Source organism: Cupressus sempervirens, chromosome 5 (genome assembly GCF_028749045.1).
Source record: "Cupressus sempervirens isolate cs-2001-9-10 chromosome 5, ASM2874904v1, whole genome shotgun sequence".
In the NCBI taxonomy this organism is placed as follows: Eukaryota; Viridiplantae; Streptophyta; class Pinopsida; order Cupressales; family Cupressaceae; genus Cupressus; species Cupressus sempervirens.
Window position 1 is genome coordinate 934,014,594 of NC_143122.1, and position 19,464 is coordinate 934,034,057.

At 37.1% G+C, this 19,464-nt stretch overlaps 1 protein-coding gene across 1 annotated transcript in view; it reads right to left on the minus strand.

The window, feature by feature from the left end:
* Window positions 1-6,548: 6,548 nt before the first annotated feature.
* Window positions 6,549-19,464, minus strand: part of LOC149559015 (uncharacterized) — a 71,919-nt gene continuing 59,003 nt past the window's right edge. The window contains exon 7 of the mRNA XM_089832964.1: window positions 6,549-7,012. Within this exon, the coding sequence (XP_089689090.1) occupies window positions 6,779-7,012 (234 nt within the window). The 3' untranslated portion in view covers window positions 6,549-6,778. The remainder of the gene's footprint in view (window positions 7,013-19,464) is intronic.

A 19,464-nucleotide genomic window follows, 5' to 3' on the forward strand; every position in this document is an offset into this window, starting at 1 on the left:
AATTCAATCTGGACTAATTTAAGATTACGTAATAATTGATCTGTTGCATCTTGATTATTTAATTGTTGGTAGTAAAGTGTGTCAAACATTATAAAGTTGTACATGATAATTCACTGAAGTTGACTGTATTGCCCAAATGAGCAGAGGCACTGGTCTTTCTATTTTTGAAGTTAGAAAATCTATATATTCCTTCTACAAGCATCAAATCTATTATTAATAAACCCTATACAATTCATTTAATTCAAGCACTCAGTCTCCAGTTTCAGTTTCATCGAGTTCAAGGACCTTGCTAGCTGGAGAACTCCCAAAGCTTAAATTTGCTTTAGAAAAGCTCCAAACCAAGTGATCATGTTCGAGGAGAAGGTTTACACACCTGGGTGTAGTGGAGCCTAAAGTGTTGGAGAATCGAAAAGTATTCTCGTTCGTTGGCTAGAACTAATTGTGGAATCCTATCAGAGAAGTGGCAGGCTCTTGGATTTCCAATCTACAGTTTTAGGAACCAACAGATTGGTGACTCTACTGGGGAGAGTTGCTTGCAATACATATTGGAAGTTACCCAGAATTTCTAAGTTCATAGATCAGTATTAGAAGTTGTATCAGTCTGTTTGGAAGTGTACTATGCTAGAAGTAAGAACCCAGAAGATCAATACATTCCTCGAAAGAGGTGGCAACTCTATTCAATAAAGTTTCAGTTGGTAACTCTGCTGAGGGAGAGGACTTAGAAGGAGATGATTTGATTACCTAACATGGTGAAAGTATATTACAATCAGGAGGCGGACCTATGTTACACCATAGAGGAAGAATACATACATCCTTTAGATGAATTTTTAAATTTGGAGAGATATGAAGGCGAGACATCGGCACACTTATTTATAAGGATGGTGGATATTTTTCAAGAAGTGCCTTTAGACATCATGCCTTCACGCAAGGAATTAATAAGAAAGTTTTGTGAGTTGGGAATATCGCCAAAAGATCCTGATTTGATGCTTCTCTTTCAAATATTGGATGAAGGTCCAAGTTATATGTCTCCTTTGGATGCATTTTGGAATTTAGAAAAGCAAGAAGATGAATCTACAACATAATTCTTCGTAATGATGTTTAATGCCTATCAAGAAATACCTTTGGAATATAGACCTCCATCATCTAATCTTCTCAACAAGATGTGGGAATTAGGCCTCTTATATGATCATCAATTTGTTAACTTTCTCAAACTTATGGATAATGAATTGGTTGCAAAGGAAAATGAATGCAAGACTTAAGTAACAAATGAGTCAAGTGAAGTTTCAGATTTGAATGGAGATGAAAATTTTGAATATTCTAAAGGAGAATCAACCCATGATGATACTTATATGCCTATAGATGATGGTGAATGTGAAAATGAGGAAGAGGATTTTCTAAGCATGGAAGAGATTTCAGCCTTGTTAGATTTGGAATATCAGAAACATATTGAAAGAAATGGTCCAAAAAAATTCTCAAATCACCATGGTGAACAAGGAGATGGATTAGTGCATTCTCAAGAGGTATTGGACAAAAGAGATGATCATTTCGAGGAATCATATAGTGAGGATGAAGTAGAACTGCATACAATGTATGAACGTGGGGAGGTTTCAGAAGATAATGTTGATGAAGACATTAGTCTTGTTGATGACACACTTGATGATCCAAATGAAAGCTCTCATGATAGTCTGGATGAATTTTCCTTGAACCCATTGCTTGAAGAAGAAGTGATAGAAGATACATCTGAATTCACTATATTCTCAAATCCATTGTTTGAGGAAGATCTTCCATGCAGCCAAATCCATCAGCACCATGATGAAGATAGCAGGCCTGATTTTGAAGATGATGAAACTCAAGATATGAATGAGTTGGTGTATTTAGCAAATGAGCCATGCATTAGTTCATCCTATGAGGAGGGGTTGTTTCAAAAATGTAAAGGAGATACGGAATCAGATATGTGTCATGAGGAGAGTGCATTGGAGATTAGTTCTGAAAATTGTCCTAATGTACTATCTAATCAGACTCTTGATGAGAGAGAGGTAACATTTCTTGAATGTGAGTTGTCTTCAAATCCTTCTTGTAAGAAGAAACATCTTGATGATGGGTAGATTGTGTGCAAGACAATCAGGTAAAGAGGATGCATTCCAATGGTTGTATAACAAATCAAAAATATGACTCCAGCAATTTTTTATTCAGCAAAAATCATAGGGCACCTGATGAGTTTTCAAAAGATAAACGTAAGACACATACTAGAGAATGCATTGATGGAATGGAAGAAATAAGTGTTGTTCATAAGGATGATACCTCCAATACAACAAGGTTGAAATTGTTACTTGATCAGAATAAGGTGTTTGATAGAGGAAAGACATGGTGTTAATTTATGGGGGGCTTGGGGCCACCCAATTTCACCGTTCATCATGTTACGCATGGATCCTCAATCTACTCCTCCAGGGATAGTTGGAATCTCATTATGCATACAAGGGGCATATGTCCCCAACAAGAGCCACTAATGGAGCTCAAATTTGTTGCCTCCATTTATGAAGTAATGCTGGAATCTTGATGAAGTGAAGTCTTGGCACCTATAAGAGTGACAGAAAGATGAAAATATTAAGATGGAATCAAACTTGCATATCACTAAGAAGACAACACCAATTTCTTATGAGAGAAGAACCTCTAAACACTTATCCATTAATAAATAATTTTGGAATAAGATATTACTATTTTGCCTACTGTCTCACATAGCAACGTTAATAAATGATGAAAAACAAATTGTTGTTATTATAGTAAGTCTGGACAAAGCATGCATATTACCAGTTGCTCCCTATATAACAAAGCAACATGTGCACTCATATGAAAACCTATTATCAGTTTCTTAAACAATCCATTCTGATTATAGATGAAAATGTAAAAGGTCTATCACCAAGTATTATTGTCCAAATTGTGATCATTTGAAGATGAACCATAGACTCCTACTCTAGCGACTGGAAATTAGTGGTAGAAAATGGGCAAGTTGCTCTTGCTCTGATAGAAAAGATGAGTCTAGAAAGTATTACAGTTACTGATATTATTCTATAGATAAGTCAGCAAGGCAAGCATAGAAACATACATGGAGAAAAGAACATGAAGTATTATGCATATTTCATCTTGTGAAGATTGATAATCATTGTACATATGGAGAATAGATTAACTGGGGAGAATCAAATTAGAGTAGATGTCTTTACGTACCGACATGTGTATGAGATAGGGCCAAATGAAACATCAAGAGAGAGAAATGAAGATGGAGATATAATATTTGATTGTCGGGTTCAAACAGCTGCAATATATTAGCAAAACCTACGCGAGCTCTTACAAGGTGTCTGTGAGAAGATGCACAAGGAAGGGTGACGAAGTCGTCAGTACTATTACACATTGTGGAAGGACACAAGTAAGGAAAGCTAGACAAAGTTTCAATCACATAAAGGGATATAGAATTCATCATCCGCCATTTCCTCTTCTGGTAACACATAAGTTGATGGAAGGACACAATGTGTATGAAAGTTTGATTTGAGGACGATTTTGCAATGTTTATTGGGAGGCATATCATGTTTTGAGTGTATGATAAGTATGAAGTCTTGCAGAATTGTCATGGTTGGAAGGAAAATTACGATGAGTTGGAATTTTCAAACGGTGCTTCCATCCTGTAGCATCATGCCATAGCCAATTTGTTGTTGCTCGATGATCCTTAGGATATGCAAATAAAATAATTATCACTTAACGAAATATGTTATAAAAGGTTGTAGAGTTTGTGGCGATATTGTTGATTCATTAAAAGGTTTAATATAATATATGACTTTTCAATGGAAAGGTCACAACTTTAGAATAGGAAGATATAAATAGGAGTTGTTTTATTCAAAAAAGAGGAACCATCAACATATTGTAATATTTGGAAGATATCAATATTTGAACATTCATACACTCTGAAGAAGTATTCTATATTTATTTATTGTATGGCAAAATAAAGGGGCTCATTATGACTTTGTAATATAAATTCCATTATTTTATTTTAATAGTAAAATAAAATGTTCTTTGTTTATTATTATAGGCGTGGAGATTTAAACTGCAAGCGAATCGTCCTTTGTAATTATTTTTTGGAATTTTGTATACAATTTAAATGTTAGATAATTGGACATGGTCATTTAGCATTTTAAATTTGATCATCGCAGATATTGTGAAATATTAAATCATTTTTGTATCTATGTCCAGTTTGTCTCCCTACCAGAGGAATTAAAATTCAATCTGGACTAATTTAAGATTGCGTAATAATTGATATGTCGCATCTTGATTATTTAAATGTTGGCAGTAAAGTGTGTAAAGCATTATAAAGTTGTACATGATAATTCACTGAAGTTGACTATATTGCCCAAATGAGCAGAGGCACTAGTCTTTCTATTAATTGAAGTTAGAAAATCTATATATTCCTTCTACAAGCATCAGATCTATTATTAATAAACCTTACACAATTCATTTAATTCAAGCAATCAGTATCCAGTTTCAGTTTCATCGAGTTTGAGGACCTTGCCAGCTAGAGAACTCTCAAAGCTTAAATTCACTTTAGAAAAGCTCTGAACCAAGTGATCATGCTCGAGGAGAAAGTTTACCTGCCTAGGTGTAGCGAGCCTAAAGTGCAAGAGAATCGAGAAGTATTCCCGTTCGTTGGCTAGAACTGATTGTGGAATCCTATCGGAGAAGTGACAGGCTCTTGGATTTCCAATCTGTGGTTTTGGGAACCAATAGGATCAGCCAAGCCATTTGCTATCGATATAGAACTCATTCTTATGTTGAAGCTTGTGATTCAAGCCGCAATCACTGAACACAATTACCATTCTCAAGTCATGCAATCATTTGTTCAAGTTTTATCTTCATATGTTCTCTATCTTTTATGGTTGTTTCAAGATGGTTACCTACAATGATATTGAATGAGTGTAGTGTTAATATGCATCCTTGATCATGGATGAAGAAATACTAGCCATAACCAAAGGCTTTTAAGTATAAATATTCAAAAAGTATAAGAACTATTTCATCTCATTTTAATTTTTCATGCATATCGGGTGTTGATAAGCATATAGACCCGCACTGCCATGAACAGTTTGTCACCGTTGAATTTGTTTAGAAATCACATTATGAAATGAATACCATGTACATTATATATGGAGCTAGTTCTGATATAACTCATGAGGCATCGATCTAACTGATATAGTAGTATTGTCCATATGCCATTGAGATAAAAATCAAATTTGAGGAAGTAATTTGGATTGATAAGTTGAATGCAATATAGACACAGAAGTCTCCCAGGATACACCCAAGTCCAGAAAGGTCAAGCATGAATGGGTGGGGAGGAGAAGTATCCTTGCAAGAACAAAATGGATGTCAGTAGCGAGAGTAAATGAATAATTAAAGCTGCTTATACCAAGTCAGCTCATGGTTGTCCAAAGTATATTTTGGTTGTCAAGTCAAGCGGTGGGTGATCGGGCTTATACAGTGCCCATCTAAATCCTTGGCCAAGGCAGGTTAGCAACATGCTTGCTGCAATTGATCACTAGAGGTTTGAGTGCTAGCTAACAGAGGGGAGGTTGATGGAGGATATCCACTGCCTTGTATATTGCTTAGTCGGCACTCTAACACCGGGATGCCCAAGTGGCAGAACTACGGTGCCCCAAGCCTAACCCCGGGCTAGGGAGGGCCTTTCTCGTATGAGATTGTGTGGGGATAAATTAAGGTCTGGGGTTGGGAGGTTAACCCTGTTTCAATGCTTCTCCTCTTCACTAGATATCGAAGCTTGCACAACAAATTAACAGCTATTTGATACATGTATGACTCTTGATCCTTTGCACGTTCCTTATCTTAATTTTATGTTATCCCTTGAGATGTATATATATGTGTTTCATCATAATGTTCCTATCAAATGTAATTGTAAAAGTTAGTTATGGAAGTTATAATAGTTTCCATCATGTAAATTAGAAAAAGGTTGTTGCTTTACTTCTGTTTACTTATTCTTGTACAATGAATTCAGTTGATAGTTTTCTTTCTAAAGGAAGTAATCAATATAACCACCTTTATGTCATTCTGTTATGAAAATCAGTTTAATCTTAGAATATGTTCTCTAATTTCCAGCTATTGAAAAATGGTATGTTGCAGATTCAACTATATAATTTTTTGGAGTTAAACTCATTGGCTCATGTTTCATGAGTAGTGGTTCAAAAGAGCCCATCTCTCATGTTTTAGGTGATGTTCACAGAGGTGAAGCTTCCTATGAGGTCACCCATCCCAGTACTAAACTAATAAAGCTTTATTTTCCATCTAGTCTAAACTAACAAAGTCCAATATCAATGCCTTGTCTTTTGTGATGATTGGATCTTGTCTATTTAACATATTTGCTTTCAATACTTCCTCAATACAATTTAATTTTTAAGAGCATACTCTTACTAATTTAATACAGTGTCGACACGTTAAATAGATTACAACCTGACTTCTGAAAGAAGGATAAATGTCCCGCTGATAGATAATAACCACAATGAAAAAAATAATTGCTTTTAACCAGATTTCTTTTCTTTTCTTTTTCACTTCTTACCAAGTATGTAAATATTCATAGTGTTGTTCATAGTTTATCAGCATATTCATCAAGTTTTCAATACATTTTTACTCATTTCATGACATTATCAAATCTGCATTTACCTTCATTAGCTGGCTGCTGAACTCTGGGAAGAGTTTCAGGATCCTAAAGCTTGTTAGATTTCTAAAGGATTTAGGGTTTGATGGAAATTTTTTGGGCATCCTTAAGCCTTTCCCTTAATGTTTCAATCTTTCCAGATGTGGGAAGCTCCCGAGCTATCAATGCTTGCCTTAATGTAATTTTGTCCATCTCATCAATCTCTTCATCTGATAGTAGTCTGGATAATGACATGGGTAATGGAGGTGGAGCAGGTTCTGATCCTCCTGCCATGCGAGGAGGTGCTTTCCATGGAATTCTCTTTCTTGCCTAGAAATAAGCAGCATATAGAAATTAGTATGAATTCATTTCAAGAACAAAGATGATTTTCACTATAGATGCAAATAAAAAGTACCACTTTCACATTAAGTTCATGTGCAAACAATCTACAGGTTAAAGCTGACAATTTTCAGGCCTATTGAACATTCAATTTTCAATAATCTGTACTTGAGTAATTTGTCATCCAATAAACAGTAAAAATGGTGCTGATTGGATCACCCTAGTACTCAAAGGACAACAATCTAAACCGTTGTGTATGGAAGCAATTTTAATATTAAACATAAATGTTCAAATTATAATAAGAAAATTGAATCAAGAAAAATATTATAGCTGAAACAAATGAGTTTATCAGCATTTCATACTCTTGAGAGAGAAGTATGGCTGTTCATAATTCACTAGATACATCACGTTCTGGCCACAATGCACCTTAGTTCTTTTTGCATCAAAGAACTCCTTTTAGTCTTTAATAGAAATACTGGTTGAGTCATGCCTGATGTAGTATTTTTTATAGTTCGCTTGTTTATTTTACTTATTTCCAGGTTTTTTATTTTTGCCTCAATTCCAAACTTTATTTCCTGGATTAGTGCTTTCCTTTAATAATTTCCATGTTTCAAATCATGTCCTTATAGCTTCTCAGACTTGATACTGTTATAAATTGACAGAGTCAAGGGAGGAGAAATCCCCAAAGGAGATGTCCAACCATGCAGCATAAAAAAACACAGCAGAATGATAAAATAAAGCAATAATCACACTAGCAAATAGAGAACAATGATCTTCAATTTACTTCACGTTGGCCCGCAAGTGCAGATTATAGATTTTCAATAGATATGCCTCATCACTAAGGACATATGCCTTATTCCTGATCTTAACTATCAGATCTGTTGGCCCTTCTTCCTACCACCAGGCTGCTACTAAACAAGAACTACTAGCCTACTTGTATACAAGATCGTTAGTGACAAGTCAGCTTATTCAATCAATAATCTCCAAAATAAAGACATATATAGGTCAAGATCTAAATCCATAAGAACACCCCCAAATAGATGCATCATGACGTGCGAATACACAAGGAGGTCGGCCACATATATAACAACATAGAATAATGTGCCATTAAGCTTTACATAATGTGAATCTCCATCGCAAGCCGAATCTCACCAACCTTGTCGTTAGAACAAGAAAGCCATATAGGACCAGACCAATTATAAGCTAACTTCATCTGGAAACATAGGATCGAGCTGCAAATCTAGGCATCAGATTTCCACTATGTCCAGATCACACAATAGGATTGTATAAGATAATGAGCCAACTAGATCAACCGCTACTTAGAACACAAGAAATCGCCAACAAAAATAGAATACGGATAAACTAAAATGAAATATTTTTGAATAATGCAAGATTGCTAACGACCTAAGAATATTGCTGCATCATACATTGTTTCATAATCATTGGAATGTCCATTTCTGAACACCTTTCCTCAAGTATACTTTGACTTTTAGGGTATCAAAGTTTCCTAGGATGGGAACTGTTTACGTTAAATGTTTCAGGAAATCCAAAAGTCTGGTAAACTTTAACTCCATCACTTCCAAGCTTTCCCTGAACTCAGAAGCATGTTAACCCAATCTATTCAGATCTCATCGACTCTGGTGAGCATTTCAGATATGCTTCATCTTCCAAATCTCTGAACTTCCTGCATGCATTAAATTTGATTATGTTTCCTTTTACATCTGAATTTCCATTTTTGCAGACCTGTTTCTCTCCTGAAGTTCTGAGATTTCTAACTAGTGTTGTGTTCAGAGAATATTCAAGCCTTAGCTTTAACCTAATATTTAAAGAAAGGTACCCCAGATGTGAGGACGTTATGCACCCACTATACTCAGATTTCGCAATTGATCCCTTTGAACAACTAATTTCTCTGGTTCTTAATCTTTTTCCTTTCTGAATTTTGAAATCTAAAGCCCTTGATTTCAATTCAAGAACTATATGAAGTTACAGTCACAAGTAAAATGTTGACGATGTAGCAAACCGAGATCAGTCTGCAAGAAATCCCTGGCGTAAGACTATTTGTCTGGATTATTCAAAAGTAGAAAACGATGTAGCCCATATGTATAGCTAATTTTAGCCAGACTTAACCCTTTTTTTCATTCGAACTTGTTCAAAGAACCTTTGGAATTTGGCAGGCTTTTAAAACCCTGTCTAGATGTTTTAAACCTGGCTTTTTTTTTCGTTTCAGTTTGGAAATTTCACACTTAGGCAACCCTGATGATTTTAAACCCAGGTAAGCTTATGGTAAGTATGACTTCAAAAGCCTGCTAAATTAGAAAGGTAAGGTACAAATTTTGAACCCCTATTTTGACCTCGGCAGCCTTGCAGACATGGCTATAGCCATCATCCTTGTGAGACTAACAAATAAGACCTTCCCACAGCAGGAGCTGGGGCTTTTCTTTTATAAGATTAATCTACACAGAAATTGAATTAAACTAATTTCAATTATGCTTTACAGATTAATCGAGCATGCATTTATTGTAAATTAGATTGCAGTATATAATCAAGTGGATTTAAATATGAAATATCGCATTAGCAATATAATATGTTTGGAGACCTGCTTTCATTTCATCGAGTACAAGATGCTCAAGGATCAAAATAAAATTTTGCTGAGTATCAAAGTAGGTCACTAATGGCAGGGGGTACAGACACAGAGGAGGAAACTATGGGAAGCCACAATTGTGGATTTCTACGATTTTTATAATCAAATCAGAGGCATGTCCTACTCGCCTAGCATGCTTCAACAGTCAGAAAAGCACGGTGAAGCCATCGCATTACTGACATAACCAGAATTAATAGAAAATTTGGAATTGGTTATTCTTTGAGAATGTAACTAAACTTGGTACATGTGATCGTTAAAAGCCTAGGAATCTGCAATGGGTTTAGCTAGTTTCTGTGAGGTCTATTAAACCAAAGCTTCAAGGAATAAGGAGGGGCTCAATTTTGATAGATTTGAAAGTTACTAAATTTTTAGAGAAGACATTTAGAGCAGAGAGTCAATTGGAAAAGACAAATTGATGTGCACATTTGTGGCCCATTCTTGCTAGTATGATAATTGTGTATCATAGAGTTTGTTTTTGTAATTCTGATGGAGCATTAAATTGGCATTGGTTCACTAAATACATATGAGCTTAGTATTCATTCATTTCAAATTTTGGATTTTATTGAACCTATGTTATTTGTACACACATTCATGGCTTTAAAACATCCACTATATCATTTTCTCATATGACTGCACCAGTTATGTTGTGAATTTTGTGAACCCAATCTCTTCACAACCTGGTTTGTTGAAAGCTCAAAGCACACAATGGCAACTATTGCATCAAGGTCGTAGCACCTACTCACCTTCTCTCTTCCCTTTCCCTCTTTTCTGTTTCTTTTCTCTGGTCTTCGTATAGAAGTAGGATAGTTTTAGATTAATTTTAGCATAAAGGCTTTGTAAATATTGCAAACAAATTCAAGAATGTTATGTTTGTGTGATAAACTTTGCATATGGAACCTGTTGGCCCGATTTTTAAACTTGCCAGATTTTAAGCATTCAAATTCTTGTGTCATGTACTTCCTAGTCAAAAATGTCCCAATCATCTTCTAATGTTAAGTCTTTTTGCCATTTTGAAGGAAAAACTTAATTATTTCAACTAGAACTCTCAAAAGCAGTCATGCAACTTGCTAAGATGTAGGGAAACAGTTAAATTTCAAAATTCATGAGCGATGGTGCAAGTTCTTTTTATAGGGATGTCCTTGATGGTATTTCACCTAACAAGGCATGTTTTCTAACCGAAATGTCTTCCAGTTTGTGAGAAATTAAAGTTAATTTTTTTCCAGTTGCAAAACGAATAAATTAAGGGTTTTATCAAAATTTGTCACAAAAAGTTAATGGCAAGTTTTGTGACACCATATTGGTGAGGTGGCAGGTTTTCAGAAAAAAAATGGAGCCAATGAAAAGTTGCTATAGCTTCCTCTTTCAATGAGTTTAAAAGTTCAATGGGCAAGTTTTACAAGTTTTTCCACCCATCATATTGGATATCCCATATTTTACAAATTGCGTTGATGTAGTTTGAAAATATGAATATTTAATTCTGTATAGGAGTTTCCAGAGGAAATACCTAATAATGAAGTTATCATCATGGGAGTTTGGCTATAGAAAGTTCAAATGCATATTACTATAAATTAAGTAATTAAAGGTTGCCAATTGGATTAAAGAAAAAAAATGATAAAAATAAAAGGAGGAAAAAGCAAAGTTGTGAGAAACTAATTTCCACAACTCACAACTCGTGAAGTGGGGTGAATTAGAGCAAACAACAAATTCACAACCCATTACTCAAATCAAATAAAAGGTTGTGAAATAATCAATAAGACAAATCGCAATTAAAAAGGTTATGAAAAGGAACTGATCACAGCCCATAATTTTGTAAGTTGTGAATGGAGACCAAAGTGCTAAAGAAAGAAGAGAAGGAGCACATAACTGTTTTCATTAACAACAAATTATTAGTTTGGAAAGCTGTGTTTTGCTCTCCACGTGGAACGAAGAGAAAATCACTAGTTAAGATGGTAACCAGCTTGTGACAAACACTTAAAAGGCCAAAACAAAACAAGATAAAATCTCCCATAGAAAAAGATAAACGCCTACAAACAAATATAGCAAAGCACCATCAAGCTCGCACATTCAAATATGGCGACCTATGTGGACAAGATAGCTATGTAAAAGAAATCTGAAATAATGGAATTCAGTGACATTAGAGTATTCACAAAATGGATGACTTGAAAAAGATTTACAAGCTTGATAAGCTAAGGCATTTCGTAGGCATGAAGCCAAACTCCAAAACTTTCACCACCTTTGTAATGTTCCCAAATTCATTTAACTCCAAACAGATGTGCACTAGATCACGATAGATAAACAGGGTAAGATGTACGACTGGGCCAAGATGATGTACAGACAGTTTTGGGCCGTACAGTAGATGTCTGGAGGTTGTACGGTGTTTTCCTTGGAAGCCATACAGTGGCATATGAGGCATCGTACGGTTGAGGGAGCAGTTGATGGCCATATGAGGAATGATGTTATGGTCATACGGTGATGAGGGTTGGTCGTACGATATGTTTGAGGCTGGTCGTATAGTATTAAGAGGATGGTCATACGGTTTGCTAGGAGAGGCGGTACAGATGGGAGCCCGTATGGAATGCAAGGAGGAAGATGCTATGGAGGCCATACGGTATTTGCACTAAGTGTTGCGAGTAGCGGATGGAGTACACAGGATAAATGGTTTCAGATCTGTACTTAAACTATTAATCCCGAATACATCAGATAATGCCAAACAAGAATGGAGATTTTAATACAAATAACCTTCAATTAATATTTGCCAAAAGATGGTGCTCCAATTTGCCAAATCGGAGCGAAGTATTACAGGCGACGGAATAAGGTGAGGATTGAATCCACCGAAACCGGATAAAACCAAGTAGAGAAGATCTTTCAATTCCGAAATGGTGAACAACAGAGAATCCCAATAGGAATTTGCAGTACAAAGAAATAATCCAAATTGCATACCTACGACTTCGTACAAGCCATGCTTAAATACTCGTCGAGAAAACTTTCCGAGGGTGTACAAAGATAGTCGATGGCTACACTTACCTAGGGAAAAAAAACTAAAATGGGTCCAAAATAATTTAAATCAATCGGCCCATTAACAATGATTTGATTAATAATCTATTTTATGATGAGGATATTACAGTCCTCCTGTCCCAAATTTTGCTTGTCCTCAAGCAAATGTAATCTCGGATGCTGTAGAATGTACTCACCTTCCCAGGTTGTGTCGTCCAGCGGCAAGTGTTTCTAGTGTACCAAATATTCCTTCACCGTTCGGTTCCGCATGGTCTTCTCACGCACTTCAATAATTTCAACTGGTTCCAATATGAGCTTTCCTTCTTCATTGAGCAATGGAAGGTCTGTAGCTACCGTGACGTTCTGTCCCACGGCTTTCTTCAGGCAAGAAACATGAAAAACGTTATGAATACGGCTCCCCTCTAGAAGTTCCATCTCATAGGCGACTTCACCAATGCGGCAAACTACACGATAAGGGCCATAAAATCATGGCTCCAATTTTTCTTTTCCCTTTTCCTTCAATGAGGATTGTTAATATGGCTAGAGCCTAAGATAGACCAAGTCTCCTACTTTGAAACTCCTCTCTATCTGGTGTCTGTCGGTGTACAACTTTTGTTGATTATGTGTCTGTTGTAAGTTTTCCTTCAGGCATCTTACAATATCCTATCCCTCTTGAAGCCAGTCCCTTGCCCTCGTTGCGCAACTGTCACCCAGAACTGTGTCGATGAAGGAAAGGGGTTTGTACCCATATAGAGCTTTGAATGGTGTCATCCCGATGGACATGTGGTATGTGGTATTGTAACAATATTCCCCTAGGTGTATCCATTTGAACCACGCCCGTTGTTGTGCCGAAACATAGTTCCAAAGGTATAACCTTCGAGCCACTTGTTCACAATCTTCGTTTGTCCATCTGTCTAAGGATGGTAACTAGTACTTGGTGACAATTTTGTCCCTGCCATCGTGAACAGTTGTTTCCAGAAGATGCTGATAAATCACCCATCCCGATCACTCACAATGTTTCGAGGTAACCCGTGCAGACAAAAGACTTCTCTAAAAACAGATCGACAACTTGTGTGGCCTGAAAATCTAAGGGGATGGCAAAGAAATGTGCATACTTTGTCAGTTCGTCAACCACCACAAAGATACAATTCTTTCCGTTCACCTTGGGAAGTCCAATTATGAAAGCCATCGAGATACTTTCCCACTTCTCCTCTGGAATCAGCAGAGGTTACAATAACCCAGCGTGTAGAGTATGTTCGGATTTGTTCTACTGGCAGACCGCACACTCTCTTACATACTGCAATACATCTCCTAGACCTTTCTATGAAAACCTCTCCCTGAGACGTTTGTAAGTTTTAAGGAAGCCCAGGTGTCCAACCAAGGGTGAGTCATGTACCTCCTTCAAGATTTTCTGCTTCAATTTGGATTCTGGCACTAAATATATCCGACTCTTATAGTAAATGATGTCATCCACCACTTTGTACCAATCATCCTGGGTGTTGCCATCCATTAGCTCACAGGCAAAAGTGTTTTTGAAATATTCTACCAACAAATGTGCTTTCCAGTCAACTGAAATCTGGGTCAGTAAGCAGATGGCGGGTTTCCTAGACAAAGCATTTACAACCACATTGTTCTTTCCTTTCACATATTCAATGTCAAAATCAAAAGTTTGAACCTTGCTTACCCTTTTTGTTGCCTCTCATTCAAGTCTCGTTGCTCCAGAAAATATCTCAAACTATTGTGATCTATACGAACGACAAACTTGGCACCCACCAAATATTGTCGGAATTTGGTTAGTGCATGTACGATGGCCAACATTGCTTTGTCATAAATGGAATATAAGCATTATGCTTGTCTAAGCTTCCTGCTCTCAAAGGCTATAGGGTGTCTATCTTGCATTAGTACTGCGTCAATGCCTTCTCTGAATGTGCCTCACTCCAAAATGAATGGTCAAGTGAAATCAGGCAATGCAAGTATGGAATAGGTGCTCATTGCCTCTTTCAGCTTATCAAAAGTGAGTTGTGCCTTTTCATTCCACTGGAAAGAACCCTTCCTTGTCAGATCCGTTAAGGGTGCGTTGAGCTGAGAGAATCTTTTAACAAACCTCCAGTAATAACTGCATAGTCTGAAAAATCCTCATAATTCTATGAGTGATTTTGGAGGAGGCCAATCAAAGATAGCTTGAATCTTCTCCTGATGAATTTGAACTCCATATTTACTGACAACATGCCCCAGGTACAATATTTGTCATACTGAATTTACATTTGGATCACTTGCCGAACAAAGATTGATCCTTCATGGATCACTTGCCGAACAAAGATTGATCCTTCATGATCCTTAGAACTTCATCTAGATGCTTCAAGTGCTCTTCCCATGTCCTGCTATAAATAAGAATATCATCAAAAAATACCAGTAAGTACTTACGCTATTGTTTGTTGAAGATGTGATTCATGCATGATTGGAATGTAGCTAGTGCATTCGTTAATCCAAACGGCATGACCAAGAACTCATAATGCCCATAGTGACAACGAAAGGCCGTCTTTTCCACGTTTTCTTCCCTCATGCAGATCTGATGGTATTCGGAACGAAGATCTATTTTTGAAAAATAGACTGTACCATGTAATTCATCCAACAACTCATCTATCCTTGGAATGGGATATCTATTTTCTTTCTTCTTTTTTAACGCATGGTAGTCCACGCACATGTGCATCGTCCCATCCTTTTTGACCAATACCACCGATGACGTGAAAGGGCTAGAACTGGGACGGATCCATCCTTTCTCTAGCAATTCCTAAATTGTCTTTTCAATCTCATCTTTGAATTTCTTGGGATGGTCGTAGGGCATGGTTGTGACCGGCTTGGCTCCTGCTACCAACTCAATAGTATGTTCAAACCCTCGATAAGGGGATATGCCAGGAGGAATCTCTATAAAAACTTTATCATGATCACTTGGAATATTCTAGAGATCATCATCCTAGGGAGGTGTTCATTGCCCTTTTATAGGTTCTGCCAAGAAAAAACAATGTGCAGCCCAAGCAACGTCATCAAACGAAAAATTGCCTCCATCTGATGTGCAGAAACTTTCTTCAAACCCTCATTTGCCATTCTATGGAGAACAACCTTTTTTCCATCGACAACAAAAGTGAAGTCCATCCATTTGAAGCTCTGAGTGTATTCATCAAGTGTCTCCATCCACTTTATGCCCATAATAACCTCCATATCATCAAGGTCCACAATGAAGAAATCCTCGATCACCGTGTGGTTTGCCATTGTGATACTTAGCTGAGGAACAAAGTGTGTGCAAGGCAAAAGAGTCCCTCCAATAACCTTGACCTGGAATCCTATGTGCGTCTCCGTAGGTAGACTTCTTCACTTCAACAGAGATGATTTTATGAAGTTTAGAGTGGCCTTGCTATCAAGCATCACCATAACCCTTTGTCCTTGAAGGGTTCCCTGTACACGAAACACTATGCACCTCGGGCTACCGACAAGGGTGATAGTTCCTCCACACCGTACCAATGCTGCAATTCTTTTCATACGGTTCAAACTAACCATTTTGGTGTCCTCGTGGGGTTGGTTGTCTTCAAAGGGTATATCTTCCTGTCCATCCTCATCATCAGACACGACCTCAATGTAGTGGATTTTTCCTTTCCCGAGGCATCTGTGCCTAGGTTCCCATGGTCCCTTGAAGTTGAAACATAATTTCTTCCTTCGGAGCTCCTATCTGGTAGCTTCATCCAACCATGGCTTTCTTGGTGGAGGTTTGTTATCTTTGTCCCTCGAAAACACTAGTGGTTTGGAATGTAACTTTGTTAGGATGACATCGATGATGATGCCATACTCCTTGCCTTCTTAATGGCCTCCAATAGGGTAGCAAGATTGAACCTTTTTACCCAACCCTTCAATGGTTCTATTAGTTCGTCCATGAAAAGCACTATCCGTCTTCTTTTAGAAATGTTCGTGACCAAAACAGAGTTTTTGAAATTCTGCAATGTATTGGTCAATTGATCCAGTTTGCCTCAACTGTGCCAAATCTTTGAAATTGAGTTCCAGATCTTTATCGTCAAATCGATCTATCAATCTCTCAGTGAATTCCGCATAGGTATTTATTTGATCATGCCCTGATGTGATGGTTTCGTGATGCCACCATTCATGCGCAACTCCCTCCAAATGTAATGCCACAAATTTAATTGTTTCTTCTTCTGGCATAGGATTAAGCTAGAAGTATCAATCTTCATTACCCACGCTTGCACTGATATGGATCTGGATCCGTCAAATGGAGACAAATTTACTCTACTCAACTTCCTTCTGAGATCATCGTTAAAATATCCTCGATTTTTGCCTCCCAAATATCTCATCCTTAGATCTACATAATCTTTTTAGGATATATCTTCCTCCAAATTCGCATTCCTCCAGTCTTCTCTTAGTTGTTCTTGCATTTCTTCAAAGGTCAGTTTCTTTCCTCTGTGTGGTGCCTCCGCTCGTGGGGGAAAAGATGGCATGGAAGGTCAAGAGCGTGCTGGATGAGGGTTTGCTTTGCCTGACACTGAGTCCACGCTGTGACCATTTTGTTCACCGGATATTTTATTGTCTGCCAACTTCTTGAGAGTTTCTTCCATGAGATGCTGAGTATCATTGATCTATGCCTAATTCCTTGCAAGTTCTCTCAGTAGTGCCACGAGTTCAGCAGCTGTGGGTTCTGGTTTTGCAGCCATTCTATTAATGGAAGGGGTTATTTTTCTCTTCAAGCTATACACTCTCATTCACTGTCCACAAGCTGGCAGGATCGAAGCTCTGATACCACTATAATGTTGCCAAATTCGTTTAACTCTAAACAGACATGCACTGGATCACGATAGACGAATAGGGTGAGATGTACGGCTGGGCCAAGATGATGTACAGACTGTTTTGGGCCGTACGGTGGATGTCTGGAGGTTGTATGGTGTTTTCCTTGGAAGTCGTACGATGGTGTATGAGGGTTCGTACAGTTGAGGGAGCAATTGATGGTCGTACTAGGAGGCAATATGAGTCGTATGATGAATGATGTTATGGTCATACGATGATGGGGGTTAGCTTTACGGTATGTTTGAGGCTGGCCATACAGTATTAAGAGGATGGTCATACAGTTTGCTAGGAAAGGCCGTACGGTATATAGGGAGGAAGATGCTATGGAGGTCGTACGGTATTTGCACTATGTGTTGCGAGTAGTAGATGGAGTACGGAGGAAAAATGGTTTCAAATCTATACTTAAACTATTAATCCCAAGTACATCAGATAATGCCAAACAAAAATGAAGATTTGAATACAAATAACCTTCAATTAATATTTGCCAAGAGATGGTGCTCCAATTTGCCAGATCCGAGCGAAGTATTACAGTCGACAAAATAGGGTGAGGGTTGAATCCCACCGAAACCAAACAAAACCAAGTAGGGAAGATCTTTCACTTCTGAAATGGCGAACAATAGAGAATCCCAACAGGAATTCGCAGTACAAAGAAATAATCCAAATTGCATACCTACAAATTCCTACAAGCCGTACTTAAATACTCATGAGGAAAACTTTCTAAGGGTGTACAAAGATAGTCGACGGCTACACTTACCTACGGAAACAAAACTAAAATGGGTCCGAGATAATTTAAATTAATAGGCCAACAATGATTTGATTAATAATCTATTTTATGACAGAGATATTACAACCTCGCCAACATCTGCCTACACCACCTCACGGAATGCCAAGATCACAGGCTATTGTTGTGAGGTTCTCACACCATCACCCCAAAATTTTGGGGACCCCCCTTTTAATCGCCTTGGCAAATTTTTTTGAAGTTGTCCAAAAAAATTTGATTCAATTTTTTTGAAAATTTTAAGTCTTGGACACCTTCAGAGCCAAAGGGGATAGGGCTAGGTTTATTTTCACCTAGTTTCAACTTGATTTTCCAGAACAACCAATTTTATTCTTAGGCCGGACAAAAATTTCAAAGAACAACACTTGGCAGGATAAAATTGTAAAATTTGTACTTAGACGATTTTTTTTGAAAATTTGGATATAATTGTGTAAATTTGGATAATTTTCAAAAGGAGAAATTTTGTTAGATTTGAATTTTTTTGGAAAATCTTGAATTTCTTTGGTGAGAAAAAAAAAATTTCTTTTGTGAAGATGAAGTCAAATTGCAAAATTGATTTTAGACTCTAGAGATGATTTATTTTTGTCAAAAAACTAAAATTACTTAGCAAAATCGATTTGAATTAAATTGCAAAAAATTAGCCTTTAATGGATTAAAATTGTCTTGAAAATTTTTAAGCCTTTAATGAAATTGGTAATTTAATATTGAAAAATGGCTTTTGGCTAGCCAAAATCCAATTTTGATGACATATTAATTGTTAAATCATCATTAAATGGAAATATTTAGCATCTCCAAGGCATTATTTACTTTTTTTTTGCAATTTTGGTCTAATTGGCAATTTAAAAAAGTGAATTTCATCTTGACAAAATTAATTTTGGGCTAAGTATTTAATTAGGGGCCATGTCTTGTGTTCTAATTTATTTATTTTTGCTCCAAGGGTCCCAATCGGCCAACTAAGGAGGATGAGCAAGTAGGGTATAAGAGGAAACTCTTTCCCCTCATTTCTTCATTCCTCACTCCTCTTTGGTGCTTAGGCGATTTTTGACTTGGAGCAGATTTTCTCTTCCTTGAGCGATTTTCCTAAGGCAGATTGGCATTTTCTTTGGATGATTTTTCCAGCTAGGACAGATTGGCATTATTGTTGGCAAATTTCTTCATGGTAGAGATCTCTATGTTTGGCAATTT